The sequence below is a fragment of the Malurus melanocephalus genome, unplaced genomic scaffold (assembly GCF_030028575.1).
Source record: "Malurus melanocephalus ecotype Western Australia unplaced genomic scaffold, MMel_1.1 scaffold_524, whole genome shotgun sequence".
In the NCBI taxonomy this organism is placed as follows: Eukaryota; Metazoa; Chordata; class Aves; order Passeriformes; family Maluridae; genus Malurus; species Malurus melanocephalus.
In genome coordinates, this window is record NW_026623756.1 from 425,638 (window position 1) to 442,291 (window position 16,654).

The 16,654-nt window shown below is 38.0% G+C and overlaps 1 protein-coding gene across 1 annotated transcript; it reads right to left on the reverse strand.

The window, feature by feature from the left end:
• Window positions 1-646: 646 nt before the first annotated feature.
• On the reverse strand, window positions 647-13,640 carry CPO (carboxypeptidase O). The gene is made up of 11 exons (XM_057381727.1): window positions 13,561-13,640; window positions 10,579-10,654; window positions 10,023-10,147; window positions 6,666-6,780; window positions 5,548-5,649; window positions 4,627-4,731; window positions 4,266-4,376; window positions 3,895-3,985; window positions 3,116-3,312; window positions 2,116-2,200; window positions 647-915 (listed from the first exon to the last, which is right to left on the reverse strand). Exons 1-11 carry the CDS (start codon window positions 13,638-13,640, stop codon window positions 647-649), a joined length of 1,356 nt encoding a protein of 451 aa, XP_057237710.1.
• Window positions 13,641-16,654: the final 3,014 nt, after the last annotated feature.

Here is a 16,654-nt window from a genome sequence, read left to right on the forward strand (position 1 = left end):
CATCTAAGTGGCAGGACCACAGCTCTTCCCTGTCCTCATAGGCTTGCASCAGTTCAGCTCTTCAGTTTGTTTCAGGCTGCAGGTGATGGTTTCCTSATCATGACCTTTCACCAGCTTCCTTTTATTTTCTAGCAAATCCCAATGTGGCAGTTTAGGGAAGAAAAGCGGATGTCTAGGAAGCCCCAAATTTCGATGGTGGGATTTCAGGACTTTTCAGTCTCASAGGCATCCTACTAAGGCCAGCAACACACAAAAGCCTGCAGATTCAGGCACTAGGGAAAATTGTGACAGAGCTGGACTACAGCTGATGGAAGAGCTGTATAGACCATGGGGAGCCCTGAAAACATGCTCCAGAGAACCAGGGAGTAATAGTGCTCTGTCCTCATGGGTACTTGTTATGAATAAAAGTCTTAAGTCACTTAAACAGAGCCAGCAAGTGAAGCTTGGGAAATTGCCACAGCCTTTCATCTTTTCCTTCTTCCCAAAAACATAGCTATCAAAACCACAAGTGCTTTTATTTTATGGCATTAACCTTTATTGAAATACTTGACATTGAGTTCCTTTGCTCATATAATTATTTTTTTTTTTGTTTACCAGGGGACATTATATTTGCATTTTATTCATTGCTGGGTTCTCTAAGCTGTTTTTAAGAAACCATCCATGTAAATACAATACTCAGGCAAAGGGTCAGGCCTAGGCTGCTGGAGGTCAGCATCACAGCCCCACCTGGGAAATACTTCTTATCAACATAGTCTATGATAGTTGTCACAGCCAGCATGGTCTCCTCACATGTGGGCTGGATTTGGTCAGTGGGGAGAAGAAAACCATGAGTACCCGTGTCTCGTAGTTCAAATGTGAAGGAGAAAGGAATGCCAATCATGTGGGCCCAGTCCCGTGAGGAGCCTGAGTTACTATCTGTGAATTTAAAAATAGGGGGGAGATATTTGTGTTAAGCATGGTTCTTTGAAAATACTTCTTGCTACAGTTAATGCAAGTTTACACCAGAATCCCTGAACTAAGCAGTAATCATATATCACTGTGACACAGAGAACAGAGTTTCTAGGTGCTGTAATTCTTAACTATATTAAAAGTCTTCCATGGAGTTTTCTAAGTGACATAGTTCTTCATAAGAGGGCATTGTAGAGTAACAGGAGATGAGTTTCAGGGATTCTGTGTTTTTATCATTTTTCTGTTATTAGTGTAGGGTACAAGATGGATTGCATATTTGTCTGTTCTTGYACTTTATTTCCTACATTGATATTGACTAGAATTTCTTTTTATATTTATTTTTAAGCATAATTTTGGTCAAACTGGGAACATTTCTGGCTGCTCCCTGTACCTCTGTTCCTTTTACCCACGGATCTTTTTTCTTACCTATTCTGTAGAAATACAGACCTTGGCAAAATGTGGTCCCAGGCATTTTGGGCAAGTTGCCTTACACTGACCCTGTGTTGCTTCTGCAGTCTGTGACTCAGAGACTGGCACTCAGGGCCTGCCAGAGACAGCCACTGGAATATGCAAACCATATGGGTTTGGGAGCCAACTACTCACTGTTCTCACTGACTAGCGTGACTTATTGCTTACTGGGAAAATATTGGGTTTACTAGGCACTCTCTAGGGCCCTCAATCCTCTTTGTAAAAGCTGTCAACTCATATTAGCTGTGATGTGTTCATGATGTGGCCATCCAGTGTGTTAGGAATAGGGCTGAAACCAATATATTTCACAGAAAATTGCAAGCAGCTGCCATGTGATCATGTCTGATGGAATAACTCTAGACCTGATTGGGATTTTAATTTTTGCTTGATTCCAGTGAAGAYAAATGGGAGTTTTGCTGCTGACTTCAGCAGGGTCAGGATGATCTATCACCAATCTCCCTGTGATGTATCTGTGAGGAATCCATGTAGGAACTAGCTTCTGATCAATGCTTCATTCATTCCTGTAGTCAGCTTTGTAACTTAGAGTTATCTTGTATTCAAATGACTGCAGCTTACATGTTCCACCAAACCAGCCCTTTAAATATTACTCARACTAGAAACTCAGCAAAACAGTACTTGCTTATGCCTGTGACACAGGAGTTCTTTGAAAAACAGAGCAATCAAAGGGAAAAAACTTACACAGTACTGAAGAAGGTACTCCTACTTTATAGTTGGTCCCATACTTTCCTGCCAATGCAGCAGCTGCTTCCTCTGCAACTTGCATCTGGAAATACAAAATAGGAACAGCATTGTCRTCAGTGGCAGTATGTTTGGCAATTATTTTGAGTGGATCAAAATTTTAATCTCTTTCAGCTTTACATTTACATATGATCACCTTTAAGTTTTGATATTACTCCGGGTCTTTAGAGGAACCCATCAGAAAAATTTGGACAATTTTTTTTCAAATGAAATTTGTATTAAATTTTTTTAAAAATACTCTGCTAGTAGGCAGAGATGCTATTTGCTTTATTGTAAAGCTAGAGCCTGTATTTTGGAGAATTAAGGGTCTATGCTGTATAACACACTGGTACTAACTACACCAGTGAYTGACCTCTTTTTATTGCCATAGACCCCATATCAGGTGATCTTTGGAAATTGAGCCATAGATTAAATGAAGGACTTCTACAATAACTAATATGAAATCCCTCATGCTCTTGACTAGTGCTTCAGCTACCTGRATCTTCATTAATACACATGTGAGTGAATCAGAACATTCAGGAAATGAAGGAAGAAGTAACCAAGGAATAGGTGATTACTTTGCTCACATTTTTCCAAGAGTGTGWTTGCAATATCCTTTCTAGACATAATCATGATAACCATATGTGTATAATGTGCTGGCATCATAAAGTGAAAATTCATTCTTGCATGCAGCAAAAGTTGATCCTCTTCTCCGCTTACCTTTCATTGCATTAACCCTATCTGTAATAGTTCAATTTTCCTGATTTAAGATGAAGAATTAGGATTTCTGAGGCAAATAAACCTTACTGATGCTGAACAGAGAAGCAGTAATTCTGGGAGCCAAATCCCTGAATAAGCCCAGCTCCTCTGAAGGAAAGGCAAGAGGGTGAGTAAAGTTGCACCACGTGCTACTGCCTATACTTGCACTCTACAAATGTAGAAGATGAATGTTTGGCCCTACCAGTTCTTCATTTGGTGGTTTAGTTGTGAAACCATATGGAATGAGGATGAGCTGTCCATAGGAGTGAATTGTTAAATAACACAAAATGTCACTCTTCTTGCTTCTGATAAACTGAGCCACGGCACTTGATTCAGGTGCTTCTTCTGGTCTGTGTCCACAGAAGACATCACTGCTGCAATTAAAAGATGCTCCAATAGCTGGAGAGGAACACAAACACTGAATCAAAGGAGGAATATAAAACATCAGTTCAAAGGGAACTGGGATATTTACCTCAGAGTGTTAAGGCATGTGTTTATGTGGGCTGGGGGCTAGACTGCTCAGTAGGACTTTAGCATTATACTCAATTGGTAGCAACTAAAATTTGCTACAAGATCAAAAYATTTATAGCACATTTACAGGATGGCTGCAACAAAAACAGTGTGACATCACCACTATGTACCAGAAGCCAGGAAAGTTTTGAATGCTCCTTGAAATTCATGGCAAATGTAAATACTGCCTGTTAAGTGACTTACTCCTAATATTCATGCCTAGAGCTGTTGCTTGCTCCTGCAGTGCATTAGAGGTATGGTTACATAAGAGAAATTGTTCTGCTCACAGAAATAAATACTGGTTGAAAGTCAATGTGTTAGTATTTTGACAAACCAGGATTTTATTTTTACACATGCCTTGATGACRACAAGATGAATATTCCTCTCTTATACGACTACATTTTATTTCAGAAACTAGTTATTACTCTTGCTTTCCATTTGTGTTAATGGTCTAAAACACTTCAAACTTACTGCCCCAGGATGCATTGAAGTTTCGATTCAGATCTATGCCATAACAGGTGCCATTTTCAAATGGAGAACGGTTTTTCCTCCACAAACGATCCTAAAGAAAATTTCTGTTACATAAAAAAAAACCTCAATGATCCATATGATCCAGTGATAATATGGTGTAAAGACTCCTTTATTTTAGACCTCTGCATTCTAACCAACCCTAAGTTGAATACAACTCTATGTGCAAGGGTGATAATCTCACTGCCACAAGACAATTTATGTGAGTATTGTCACTGTTTCCTTTTTAAGTATAATTGCTRTGACTCTATCTAAAAGTAGCAAAACATGCTGGGCACATCTTTCAGTCTAGTTCCTGGATTTTCACTACTTACTTTTTTCCAGGAATACAAGTAGCCATCAACATTGAGGACTGGCAAGACATAGAGGTCCAAATTCTGCAGAAATCTGCTAATCTTTGGGTCAGATTTATAATTCTGAAGAATCTGAAAAGGAAAAAATAAAGAACAATGAGCAGAGAATTTAGTGGTAATCACTGCAAAGAGCAAGTTTAAAATCATCATCCCATATCTCAAAATGTGATTTGGACTTTGGTCTCCACAGATATTTGTATTATATGCTAATTTTGCAAATCACATTGTAACAGAAAAGCATAATTCTTTGTCCCACAATAGGGAAGAGAGCCGAAGTGTGATACATTTCTCTTATTATCTAAATGGAAGATTAAGRACTCACTTCTTTCACAAACCACTGACAGAAGGCTGGAGAGATCCATTCTCTGGCATGAATCCCACAGTCCATCCAAATTATCTTTTTGGGTTTATTTGAYGGTTGACTGATCTGAGAGAACGTAAAAATGATAATTTAAAAATGGTTACATTACAATAAAACAGCTTGATGTGATACTGAAAGTAAAGGATGTGCCTTGATATACCATTGAACCATCTGAGACTATTATTATTATTATTATTATTATTAATAATAATAATAATATTAATTACAGACACCTTTATGACAAGCTTTTTTTCCTAATAATCCCTTCTCTGTTGTATCACAAGGCATGAGCTTTAAAGTGTCTGTTGAGAAGGAGTGTCAACAGAACAGTTTCTTTTTTTTMATTTTTCATTTGTGTTAGTCATTCACAGGAGTGGTTGTTCTTAGATGAAGATTCTGTAATTTTTTTTTAGAAGGGGAAACCCAAAAAGACAGAGAATCTAATACTATTCAATGATAGGAAGAGATTAGGCAATAACTGACTCAAATATTAAGACTGTGGTTTTTATTGGCATGTTCAATAAAAAATGTCATGGAATACTTCTAGCAGAAAGGCTATCTCCTGTGAAAAGTACTAAAAAAAAACAAAACAGAAGTCTTTATCCTCACACAGAGCTGTTGCCAAGCTAGTTTCAGCTTGATTTTCATTTTGAAACAAAACTTCAGTTAAACTTGTGTTCACTACATAATAGCAATAGCAACTTCATGATGATAGCATATATGAAAGTTGGCAAACCTGTAGAGGAGTAAAACCATCTTCTGTTATTTCAGTAGATTGGAATGAATGCTATCTAAGGAAACATCTGAATCCTGTCTTCTCCTAAGTAGTTTTCTTTCTTCAGTAAGATATGTTTTATTATTAAGGGAAAGTTCCTTCCTTACCTTTAGATAATACATTGGTCGGTTCTCAAATGTCATCCCCAGGATGTGCTGAGTCACCATCTCACTGTTGTTGTTCTGGATCTGAGTCATCCATTCATAAATCTGAAATAGTTGCAAAGAATTCTTGGTCCAAAGTGGGGGTTTCCTTCTCTTTGCTACCTCCATTTCCAGAGTAAAGCGTTTTCTTTTGTTTAGATAAGCAACATTTTCCTCAGAGTTTATTAAAGTCTGTGATGTCACCTGCAGTCATGGAAGGTGTTTCACCTCTGGGCAAAGGTCAAATCTCATTGGGTGTTAAAAGAGAACATCACTGCAGTACAACAGGGACACTCCATTCTGGATCTCATTTAACATGCCCATTCTATTGGGCATCTACCAGACATGAAAACACACCATCAAATCTTCAMAACAGTATTACAGTCTCTTCCCTATCAGCACTGATTTTCCACATCTGAGTCAGCAGCAGTCATCCTCAATGGGYAGCTCAAACAAAACATACATGAGGACTGACTCTGTCTCTCACTTTTATTATGCAGCTAGGAGAAAGAATTATCACCATTCTCTGCTTTTGTCCAGGCCTGCCAACTGGTCCATGAAACATGACACCAAGAAGTGGTCACTGCCCACCCCTGTGACACTATTTTTGCCTRGTGTCAAAAACCTGCCCTTAAATTSTTTCTACAGATCTCCCACTGTTCACCTCTTCTTCCTCACTGGGATTCCACAATAGTCATTGCACCTGACATTTGCCTCAGAACCTGGATCTAAACAATGAGTAAATACTAGAGATTAAGAATGACAGGGTAGAAAAGCARGCAAACCAATCAACTGAACCACACAATATTATCTGCAAAACAATGTGCAGATACTGCTTCACATGGAGCATTTAGGTTTTGGTCAGTGAAAAACCGAGGATTTAATAAAAATCAATGGCAAATTCATATTCAAGTCATCCAAGCTAAGATTCTAGTCAAAGARTAAGGACTGATTCTTCAAAGAAAGAGATCCACTGACTTCAGCTGAGYTTTCTGCAATCACAGAGTTGCCTGCTGTGGCATTTACAGAACAGGAAACAACAAAGARCAAAAGCAGACTTAGGTTCTTCTTTTAGAACTTACCTCTTCCATGGGATGATATTCAGTGTAGATGTAACCTCCTGAGACCTGTCTGTGGTGGCTCCTCTCCCTTGGCAAGCTCTGATCCACGAGTTTTTGCACATCAGGTATTAGGACTCTGATGGGAGGGGAAAGGAAAGATGGAGGAGAAAACAATCCTGAACATTTACTGCAGAATTACCATGGTGGGTGCATTGCTTGCATCAGCAAATGAAAGGATTTAACCTCTTCTGTTGTGAACTGCCTGGYAAAATCATCACCATTGTCATTATGGTTACTCTTATGTAAGACAAAGTTCAAAGTACAGAGATTTTACAGGGTTTTGACAATAAAGTAATAKTTTTTACAAGATTTTTTAAAGCTGTTCATTTTCTATCAAGAAATAAAAGTTCTAGATTTTCTCTTCTTCACCACTTTTTTTGAGCAAAACTCTGAAAATACGCCCTTTTGGGAAAAGGAAGGGAAAGAGATAAATTAAAGATTAGGGCTTAATTTTATTTCATTGAGACATTTTCAATTTGCAAAGATCTCACAGAAATAATCATCRCAATTTGCAAAAATCAGAAAAAAAMCCCTTAATTTTGTCAAATAGCWTTTTKYTCTTTAGCTACATGAATATCTCAGAAACTRGTATAACACAGGCATGATTCCATGRTCCAGRGAGTCAATAAAAYCTTTCYCTTGGCTTCASTGGACTTTGGATCAGAGGCTGTTCTTTCTCACTGCAATCAGCCCCTTGTCAGTGCTGCAAATTCTATGCTTATTGTAAATGCTTGTGATAAGACAATTGCAAAGGTAGCTCAAACACTTTTGATCTCAAATGCTGCAAATGCTAACAGGCTTTTCTGCTGGCAGTGGTACTGATTGGCATTTCTGGAAACTGCACATAAGAAACTTTTAAGAGTAGTTACAGCTGACTTTCACTCAGAGCTTTGATGTTCATTCATATCTAAACTTCAAACTAAAATTCAGGCAGTGAAAATTCGCATGAACTGAAACCACACACACAAAATACCTTATCAGTGCTCTGGAGAATTGAAACTACACAGTCTGACACAGCTGGAATATTGATGTCCTTATAATTTATCATTTATATCTCTTTCCCTGTATACCTGACTGTCATGTTACCTTCCCTGTATGTCAACTGTCTTCCAAATGGTGGTTTGTCAGCAGAGCCCCCACATGCCAGGCTACAAAAGGCTTTGTATACAATTAATCATCTTAAGGTGCYTTCTGATTCTAGCATTCCAGTTTTTATGAAGCATTTTCTGTCTTTGCAGTGGACTCATCTTGCTTGTGATATTGTTAATGTTATTGTTGGTGCTGTGTTTGCTGTCTTTTCTGCAAAGGGTCCTGGAGAGGACCATGAACGCAGCATTTCTGGTTCAAAAACAAAAAAAGGGGACCTGTGGAGGCCAGGAGCTGGCATTACAGCCCTACAAGTCCTGGRTCTGAGACTCAGCTAATAATTGTTTATGACTGAGTCCTGAGAAGCTAAAGGGRGGTTTAACAGCCTGCATGAAGGAGGATGCTGTCTGTAAAAACCCAAGCCTTGGCTACCTTTGAGAAAAGGAGAATGGAATGTAGAACTGATAACACAGGAGGCCAAACTGAAAACATTAAYGACCCTGCAGCTCTTTGCAAACCCACCAATCACATACTGCTGAGTAACTAAACAGCTGTCTCTTAACCAATGCATGTTTGACATGAATGTATACCCTTGTTGCAAAATGGATAAAAGGGCCTCTGCCCAATAATAAAAAAACCCTTGTTAGCTATTAGTTCTGTGTGTATATGTGTGTCTTTGTGTCTGTTATTTTGTATTGCTGTCAAAAAAAGCCACAATGTCCAAAAGACAAAAGCGACAGTGGTTCCTAATTTGAATCTGTTATAGGAACTTTGACTCTGTTATTGTTGTACTCATCTCAGCCTCTTTGCATTGCAAAGCCAAAATTTTCATCTTTACTAATAATAGTATTATTAGTAGTAGTATAATACTAATTAATTATTAACTCTRTTAATACAGTAGTATTATCATATCTTTCTATAGAACTCTGTGTAAGATACAGTTCTGGCCTGTAAGGGAAAACAAAGTTAAGCTGCTAATTTCAGTTTGGTCTTTAAATTTCCACTAGAATCAGTTGAAACCATTAGAAAATTAAGGGTCTTGACATAAATAAAAGGTTAAATGAAAGAGGTCTTCTAAAACATTGTCTAAGTGCTGAATATCTAAACCTCATGCTAGGTAATTTGTTCTGGCTCCAACCTCATATCTCTTCATCTCTGGTTGTCAGGGCATCACACTTACTGAAGGAATTTGTCAGGCATGATGCAGGATGTCAAGATCAGCTTTAACTGGAAACAGCTTTGAAGTGACATCAATCCTCCTTAAACTTGTCTTTCATTGGTAATGTCAGTGTACGTCCTAGGCCATTTGTCATCAGCCCTGAATGACTACAGGATTGTTTATATTAAATACAGCTAAAYTAAATCAGCTACTGGTTACCTGAAAAAGTCAGTTCCAAATGGGAACAGGACTGTGTGAGGAATAGATCTTATTTAATCCCATTTGCCTTCATGAACACTCTTTGTATCTGGATTAGATCTTCTGATTGTAAGTTAGGGAAGACATGGCTGAGTAGGTGTGATAAAGCAGTGTGGGACATTTCCAGGCTGTGGCTTCCAGTTGTCTGTMCAGTGGACACCAGCCACTGGTGTCTTTGTCCCAAGCTGGGATGTCTCTCTTTGGCTGGAYGGTGCCAGGAAATTCTCACCAGCTTGGTGAAGGGGGTACAGGTAGAAAAATAAAGCTTTGATGAAAGTGGCTGAATATTCAGTCTGAAAAGTCTCCTTTCCAAACCAGAGATGGAGAAGGGAAAAGGAGAGCTTGAGACTGCTTCCCTGAAGTGATGCCAATTAAACCTTTGGGCTCTCCACAAGAGGGAGGACCTTGCATTCAAATATCCATGCCTTCCAAGAGCAAAGCATGCTCCTATAAGTAGTGGTTAYACTAAGTTTGGCATCTTGAATTTAGATTTAAAAAACTGAGTCATATCCAAGTGCAATCMTTCCAGTGACCACTCGGAAGGCCAGAGCAGGGAACAAGAAAGATTATGTTCCAAATTCACAGTCCAGGGTAGATGGAGGGTAAATAAATAGGGCAGAGGGCAATATGCCTTTAAAGCTTTATACAGTATCTGTGCATTTGGCTGGTTAAGGTTTGGTGGAGGCATTTGGAACAAAGGTTGGGTTTTATCGCCAGTACTTGCTGACTGTTCATCAGACAGGGCTTGGCCTTTCCATGATAGCAAGGGAGATTATTAGAGCCAGCCTTCCCTATCAAAGTATTAGAGACTGTACCTGTAAGACATCATATGCTGGTCTAAGCTGCCTTTCACCTGCTGCAGCAGAGGGGCTGGGACCCTTATGTGCAGCTCTTCTCCAGTCTTGATATCTTCAGGCAGTAGGGGCTTCCACAAATCCAGCTGTACAGAGAAGAAAGAAATGCACACATGAAGCTCTGTTTCCAGAATGAGAAAATTTGAGATAGAGAATGTTTAAGAGAGGGTAGTTGCATATCAACAAATGAAAGATATTTTCCTTCAAATTGTCCCCATAACTCTCCAGTCATCTGTTCATGGAGCACACAGCACAGGCTTAGTGTTTTTATTGACTCAGGCATCACTGCTAAAGTCCACTTTAGCAGACCCATGCAAAAAAACTAACTTCTTCACATAAATTCCTTCAGGTAGTTGAAGGGCATTTTCAAACTACACTAAGGAAAAAAAAAAAAAAAAAAAAAAAGCTTTTTCTAGTTTCCTTTAACCTTCATTTCTGTCCTGAGCTACATGCCTATCTGGTTTGTAGCCCAAGACCCCACTGTGCTTGTTGGACACATGGGGTTATTTTTACTTACCTTTAAAGTACTGCAAAGAAGCTGAAGATGCTGGACTTGCTGAAATGTTTCTGGCACAATATGCAAGACCTGATCCCTGGATATTYGGTTGAGAAACAAAATCAGTTTTAACATCTGTTAAAGTATCCATGATTTCCTAAGTCAACAGGAGATATTTTATTATGTAGAAGGAGGACAGAGCATGTAACAGTGCTGTTTCAACAAAAACACCTCTAAATTAAGAATTTGTGGAATGTTTTATCTGCAAATAGAACTAAGTTGTTGGTGACGGGGAAAAACGGGTCATGCAGACACCAATATGATGAGCAATGATCACTTTATTTCTAATACAAGCTCTTTTTATCTATTTTCATAAGCCAGCCTCTCATATGAATGGCAATTATTCATTGGTTAATTTAGCAGTCTGTCTTTTACTTCTCAGTGTCTTAGTATATATTTTCATGAGACCCCATGAAACTTTCATTTGCTACAGGCTTAATCTGATGAWAATATTCAAAGTTTACAAAGAGTAAATCTAAATGGATGGAAATGCTAGAAAAGCAAATCTATATGTTCTATTAAAATGCCCTTGTAGTTATTTTTATGGGGGTTTTTTTTGTGTTCATTCAGATTAGCTTTCCAGGACTCACAGCAAGAGGGATGTTTATAGTGAGAGGGTTTTGGAGGAAGGAGTGGATGTTGATGAAAACATTGTATTACTCAAAGGTGATGGAGCTGTTATCCACTATTGATGAGATAGAATGGGGAGCCCTAGAAACTTTCCTGTTTGCTAGTAGCCAAAAACTACTTCTTCACAGTCTTTTTTCCACAGTGATTTCAATGGGTCTGGAAGTCTTTACAGAACAGAAGCACAAAAAAAATGAACTTTTTACATTTTAAAGCTTTTGTAACTGAAGTTCTTGTTGCAAAAGCAAGCCGTGGTCATTATTTTCATCAGTATAACATGCTCTCATCATCTGAGCTGCAATTGCCATCTTTTGTGCTTCCATGCAGGAATGTACAATTATCARCTTAATATACATAAAAATAGAATTCACCATTCATTCACTTTATCCYCAGAGAAACAGGGGGATTTGTGGGGTTTTTTTTACATTTCTCTTGAAAATATCACCTTTGCTGACAGAGAACTCAATAGTTAAAAYAGGTTTGCTACTGGTTTATGAGATTCTGATAGCCCCATATCCATGGGACAAAGTGATTACATTTTCATTGCTCACAGCAATGGCAGAACAGTCATGTTGTACAGATTGGTACAACAGTCATGATATCTTTGTAATAAACCTTGTAGATGCAGGATAAACATCTTTGCTAGCAGAATAAACATCTCAGCTGCAGTTCAAAGTTTATTCTCTCTAAATGCCTAAGCTTGCTTTGTTCTTTGTCTGTCAGAAAGGGAAACAATATCCTGTAATATCTTTCTATCCTCATTGACATTATGTCTTAATTACACCAAATCAGAGAAATTCCAGACAGTCAGATTGCTGCCAGATGGCCAGCTCTTYTTTACTGATAAACCTTTCACAATAGCCCTTGTGGAGACAAACAATTTTTAATAGTAAACTAAGATTAGAAAGCACACATTTGTTTATGATTATGGATGAAGTTTTTCAGTGGAGAAGTGMAAAGTCAGCCCATGTGACCCCATAAGAACTACATTTTTTAAGTTCTACATTTAAGCTTTCTTAACAATTTAAAGGATTGTTCTTATCACAAGCTGTGTGTCCTTGGATGCTCATAAATTGGATATTTCATGTCACTGTTGAACAGAGTAGATGACAATGAAAATGGACTTTACTAATAATTTTGTCATTGTGCAGGTGCTACCCACCTGAAGTCACACTGACCATTCAATACCTGTTTYTAAATTCCATGCAAGKACTCARCAGGTTCAGTTCTGGACAATAATTMAAAMCAAAAATGARCAATACATTAGCAAGGATCTGTTGAACTCGCTTCACTGAAATCAGGCTCTAACTGCATCTCTGACACARATCTAAAAACTAAATATCATCCAAGGAAATAACACATTTTAAGTAGTGACTTTATATGTTCTGCTAGGAGATTTTCCATGAGAGCTGCTGAATGGGTGCTCTGTGAAGGAACTTAATTGCTCTAGGTCTTGCTTGGTTTTCTGTCCTTTTTTGCTATATTCTAGGGATATAATTCATCTAGAGGCACTTAGCACTGGACTATTTTATCTGTTTACTTTACAAAACTCTCTGTATAAACTTGTATGTGAATAGGTGGCCTCCACACTATGCTCATGCCCACCCTGAAAATCCCAGCTGCCACAATGGCAGTTACCTGTAATTCTTTGAAAGCTGAGGATGAATGAAACAAAAATAGTTTAGACAGGCAAACAGCATAATTTTACATCACCCACTTCCCAAATTGGAACTGAGAATGGGAAATAAAGCAAACTAAATATTTCATACTTATCAAAACATTAATCAGTAATAAAAAAAAATGTGATAATCTCATTCTCTGAATACCTTGGAGGGAAGAGGTCTGAAACAACTCCCTTAGCTTTTTTTTTTTGGTAATTGTTACAGATTTCCAACAGGGCTATCCTTTTCACATAATCTAATCTGTATTTTATTAATAGATACAATTTTGCTCAGTCATACCCCKTACTTTATACTCAGAAAAGGCATTTTACTCCTGCAGCATCTGGTTTCAAAGCTCATTATGAAAGAGGCTGAGGCAAATGAATTTCAACTAATGGAAACAGAGCATCCTGAGATGCATTCAAGGGCCATTCTGTGGCTCCTACTYCTGTAGCCATAGCTTTGTTGGCTTGGATTTGAGTCACTCATTCTTCATTTCCCATCTTTATGTTTTCTTTCCCAATCTTACAAAGCTTCCAGCTCATAACCCTGTGCCCAGTTTTTCAGCTCATAACTGTTATTATTATTATTCTTACACAGTTTCTGGGAATTTCACTGCATGCACAATTCTTCATGAAACCCTGTTCACACTCACCTGTCATAYTGCAATTTCAAGCTAAATTTTCCAGGAATTAGTATCCCCAGAGAAAAGATGATCCCAAGAGAAAACCACATCTTCGTGTGAAGAGCCCAGCACTGGCAGTGCAGGACTAAAGTGGAGTAGGAGAGATCTGGACTGAACACAGGTACAATTATAATATAMAACTAGACTTATCCTGGAAGGCAACCTGCCCTTGATGAATCATTGACTTCACTCATAAATAGCTCTACTGTTCCTTAATGTTAGAGGTCTCTTCCACACCCCAAAACACAAACACAATTAGCAACATTCTTACTGAAACACTCTAAGAACTAAGAACATTTTTCTTTATGTCACCTTTCTATCTTCAAAAATGTTTTGTGACAAAATTGGTATTAAAATTTAAATTTAGTATTTAAAGAAAGTGTTACCTGCAAGATCTATGGAAACACATGAAGATTAGCTAATAAAAATCCCAGAGRTTGGGAAGAATAGAAAAACAGTTGTAGAACAAGCTCCATCCTTTCTTTCTTTTTGTGTTTGTGCCTTCATGGAACACTTCTGTGACCTCTTAATTGCAATTCTATCACTTACCTAACTTAAAAGAGGACATGAAAGAATARCCAACACTCCTGTAAAAGGGAAATATTGTGACATCAGAGTCTCATTGRTCTCATCCCAGCTCTCAGTTGGTCCAGATCAGTCTCTGGCCACAGACTAAAAATTCTACACTGTCAKAAAGAGTGCTTTTGTTATATATATTTTTAAAAGTGGGCTAGTTACTATCTGAAATATTTAATTTCTTGTAGTTCACATAGCAGGAGTAAATATTTGTAGACTGCAGTTAGACATGTAGCATAATTCTTCAGAAAAAAATKGTTTCCCTCATCCTCTCTCTTGAATTAAAGCTATCTTGTGGTGATTTAATGAAGAAAACTGGATAGATTTGGGGTGCAGAGACTCCAGCAAGTTAGTTTGTGTACATATGTAATGAACATGATAGCATAAGGTAATTGTGGACTATTTATAAGTTCTTCACATCAAGGTGTGAAGTCCTCTTACRTTTTTCTGAGGGCTATTATCAAGGAAACAGGCAGCAGATATGTCCTGGTAYAAAACAGGGACAGCTTAGCTCAAAAGTGTGTTCTCACAAAAAAAGGCTGCAGGCAAGAGAATATGCTCTTTTTCAWAAATCACACCAGATCCTTTCTGTTTTATTGCAACCTTCTCCACATCCTGGGCCTGAAAATGCTGAATATTTCCCTCCATGTAGACATCCAACCCACAATGACTTCCAGAGGAGCTGAAAGAAGTCAAGTTTACAGGATTTAATGCAGCTTCATTTGTGAGGAATCAGCAAAACAAATTCAAGTTAGAAGTTCATATTAACACTTGGAATATCTGCTCAGATAACCTTTGCCTTTGTTTCCTTTGTCTCCACTACTGCTACGACATAGACYAATTGTTAAGAAGTTTTTAAGACATCTTCAGTGTTGTTTTTGCCCTTTTAACAGACCTGGCTTTGAACTAGGGTTCAATTCCTCGACAGGGACTCAAAATCTAGGGACAAAAAAAAAAAAAAGTAGTCTAAAGGAGGAGTGGAACAACTAAAAATAAGCACTAAAATTCAACTCCAGTCCAAAGTTTACACCTTCATGTTGAAAGCAGAGGCTTTCATCATCATCACTCCTATGATGCCAAATAGTTATGAAGATAGATAGATAGATAGATAGATATAGATAGATAGATAGATGATAGATAGATGATAGATAGATAGATAGATAGATAGATAGATAGATAGATAGATAGATAGATAGATAGATAGATAGATATAGACAGATAGAGTAATTTGCTTAATTGGCCCAGAATTCAGAAAAAATGACAATTGCTTGCTGGCCTTTGATTTGGATTCTTTTGAAGTCTAGTTGATTTTAATGGGCTTTAGATGAAAGTCCTGTGCAAAKAATTTCTCTGATTTAAGAAACAGACTTTGGCGGGGCGGGTTTCAGCAGAAGATTTGTTCATAAAAGACAATACTTCATTTTCTACTTATGTTCAGCTTACAAGCAGCACTTCAGAATTCTGAATAAAAGCCATTAGAGGCATTATTCTACGACTGATGCAAAAAAATGTCTTGGGATGAACAGTTAGCTTCAATAAGCCTACTGCCCTTTTGGGCATAAATAATGTCTTTCTCAGTAATAAAGTCTGTTCTTTGGTCAGGTTCTTACTGGCAGCTGCTTATCTTTCTAGCAAATGTGGAAGGCAGCTTAATCCATTTATTCCCTCCTTGAAAACTATGTGCAAAAAGGCATGGGACTTTCTGGTGAGAGGAAAGGTCATAAATATGTGGCACAAACAAGCCACATGAAACCAGGTGGTGTCCTTTCYTCCAAACAAGTTTATTTTGCATATCTTCCATGCATTTTTCTCAGAGCTTCAGAGCGTTTTTTTCAGCATCAGTTTAGCCTCTCAGCTGCCTTGTTAGATAAGCAAACATTATTTCCACTACTTAAAAGATTAAGAAAAAAAGGGGGAAAAAAGTGACTCCCCAAGGTGACATAGGAACGCTGCTGCAGAGCCAGGAATAGAATTCAGATCTCCTGACTCTGACTCCCTGTCTGGTGCTKCCTTAAATATATGACCATCTGCTCTCCTCTTGGAAGTATAGATACTATATGCTGACTCCAACAAGCTAAGCCTGTTAGTTTATCCTCTTTTTATCCCATACTGATACCATCTCCARCTAAGCTTTTGGCCTGGAGTCAAAGTGATTCCCAGTGTTTGAATGATTCGACCTGCTTGTTATTGTTTTAACCTTGCACCACACATATGCTCAGCTATTTGTGACTTATCTGCATACAGTCTGTGTAGCAACAGCCACAAGCTAGAAATGTTTTGTTTAAAGATTGCATACTGAAGCATATCACATGTTTTAAACAACTATCATAGAGCAGTGAATTGGATCCTGGGAGCTGCCTGCACCCAGATTTCCTACTGAGCTGCATGTTACCTTCAAGGACAAAAAGCTTGTTAAAAAACCAGCAAAATGTACACACTTGTGTGTCTCCACAAACATCAGTTCATCATGTTGAGCTTTCCCAGTTCA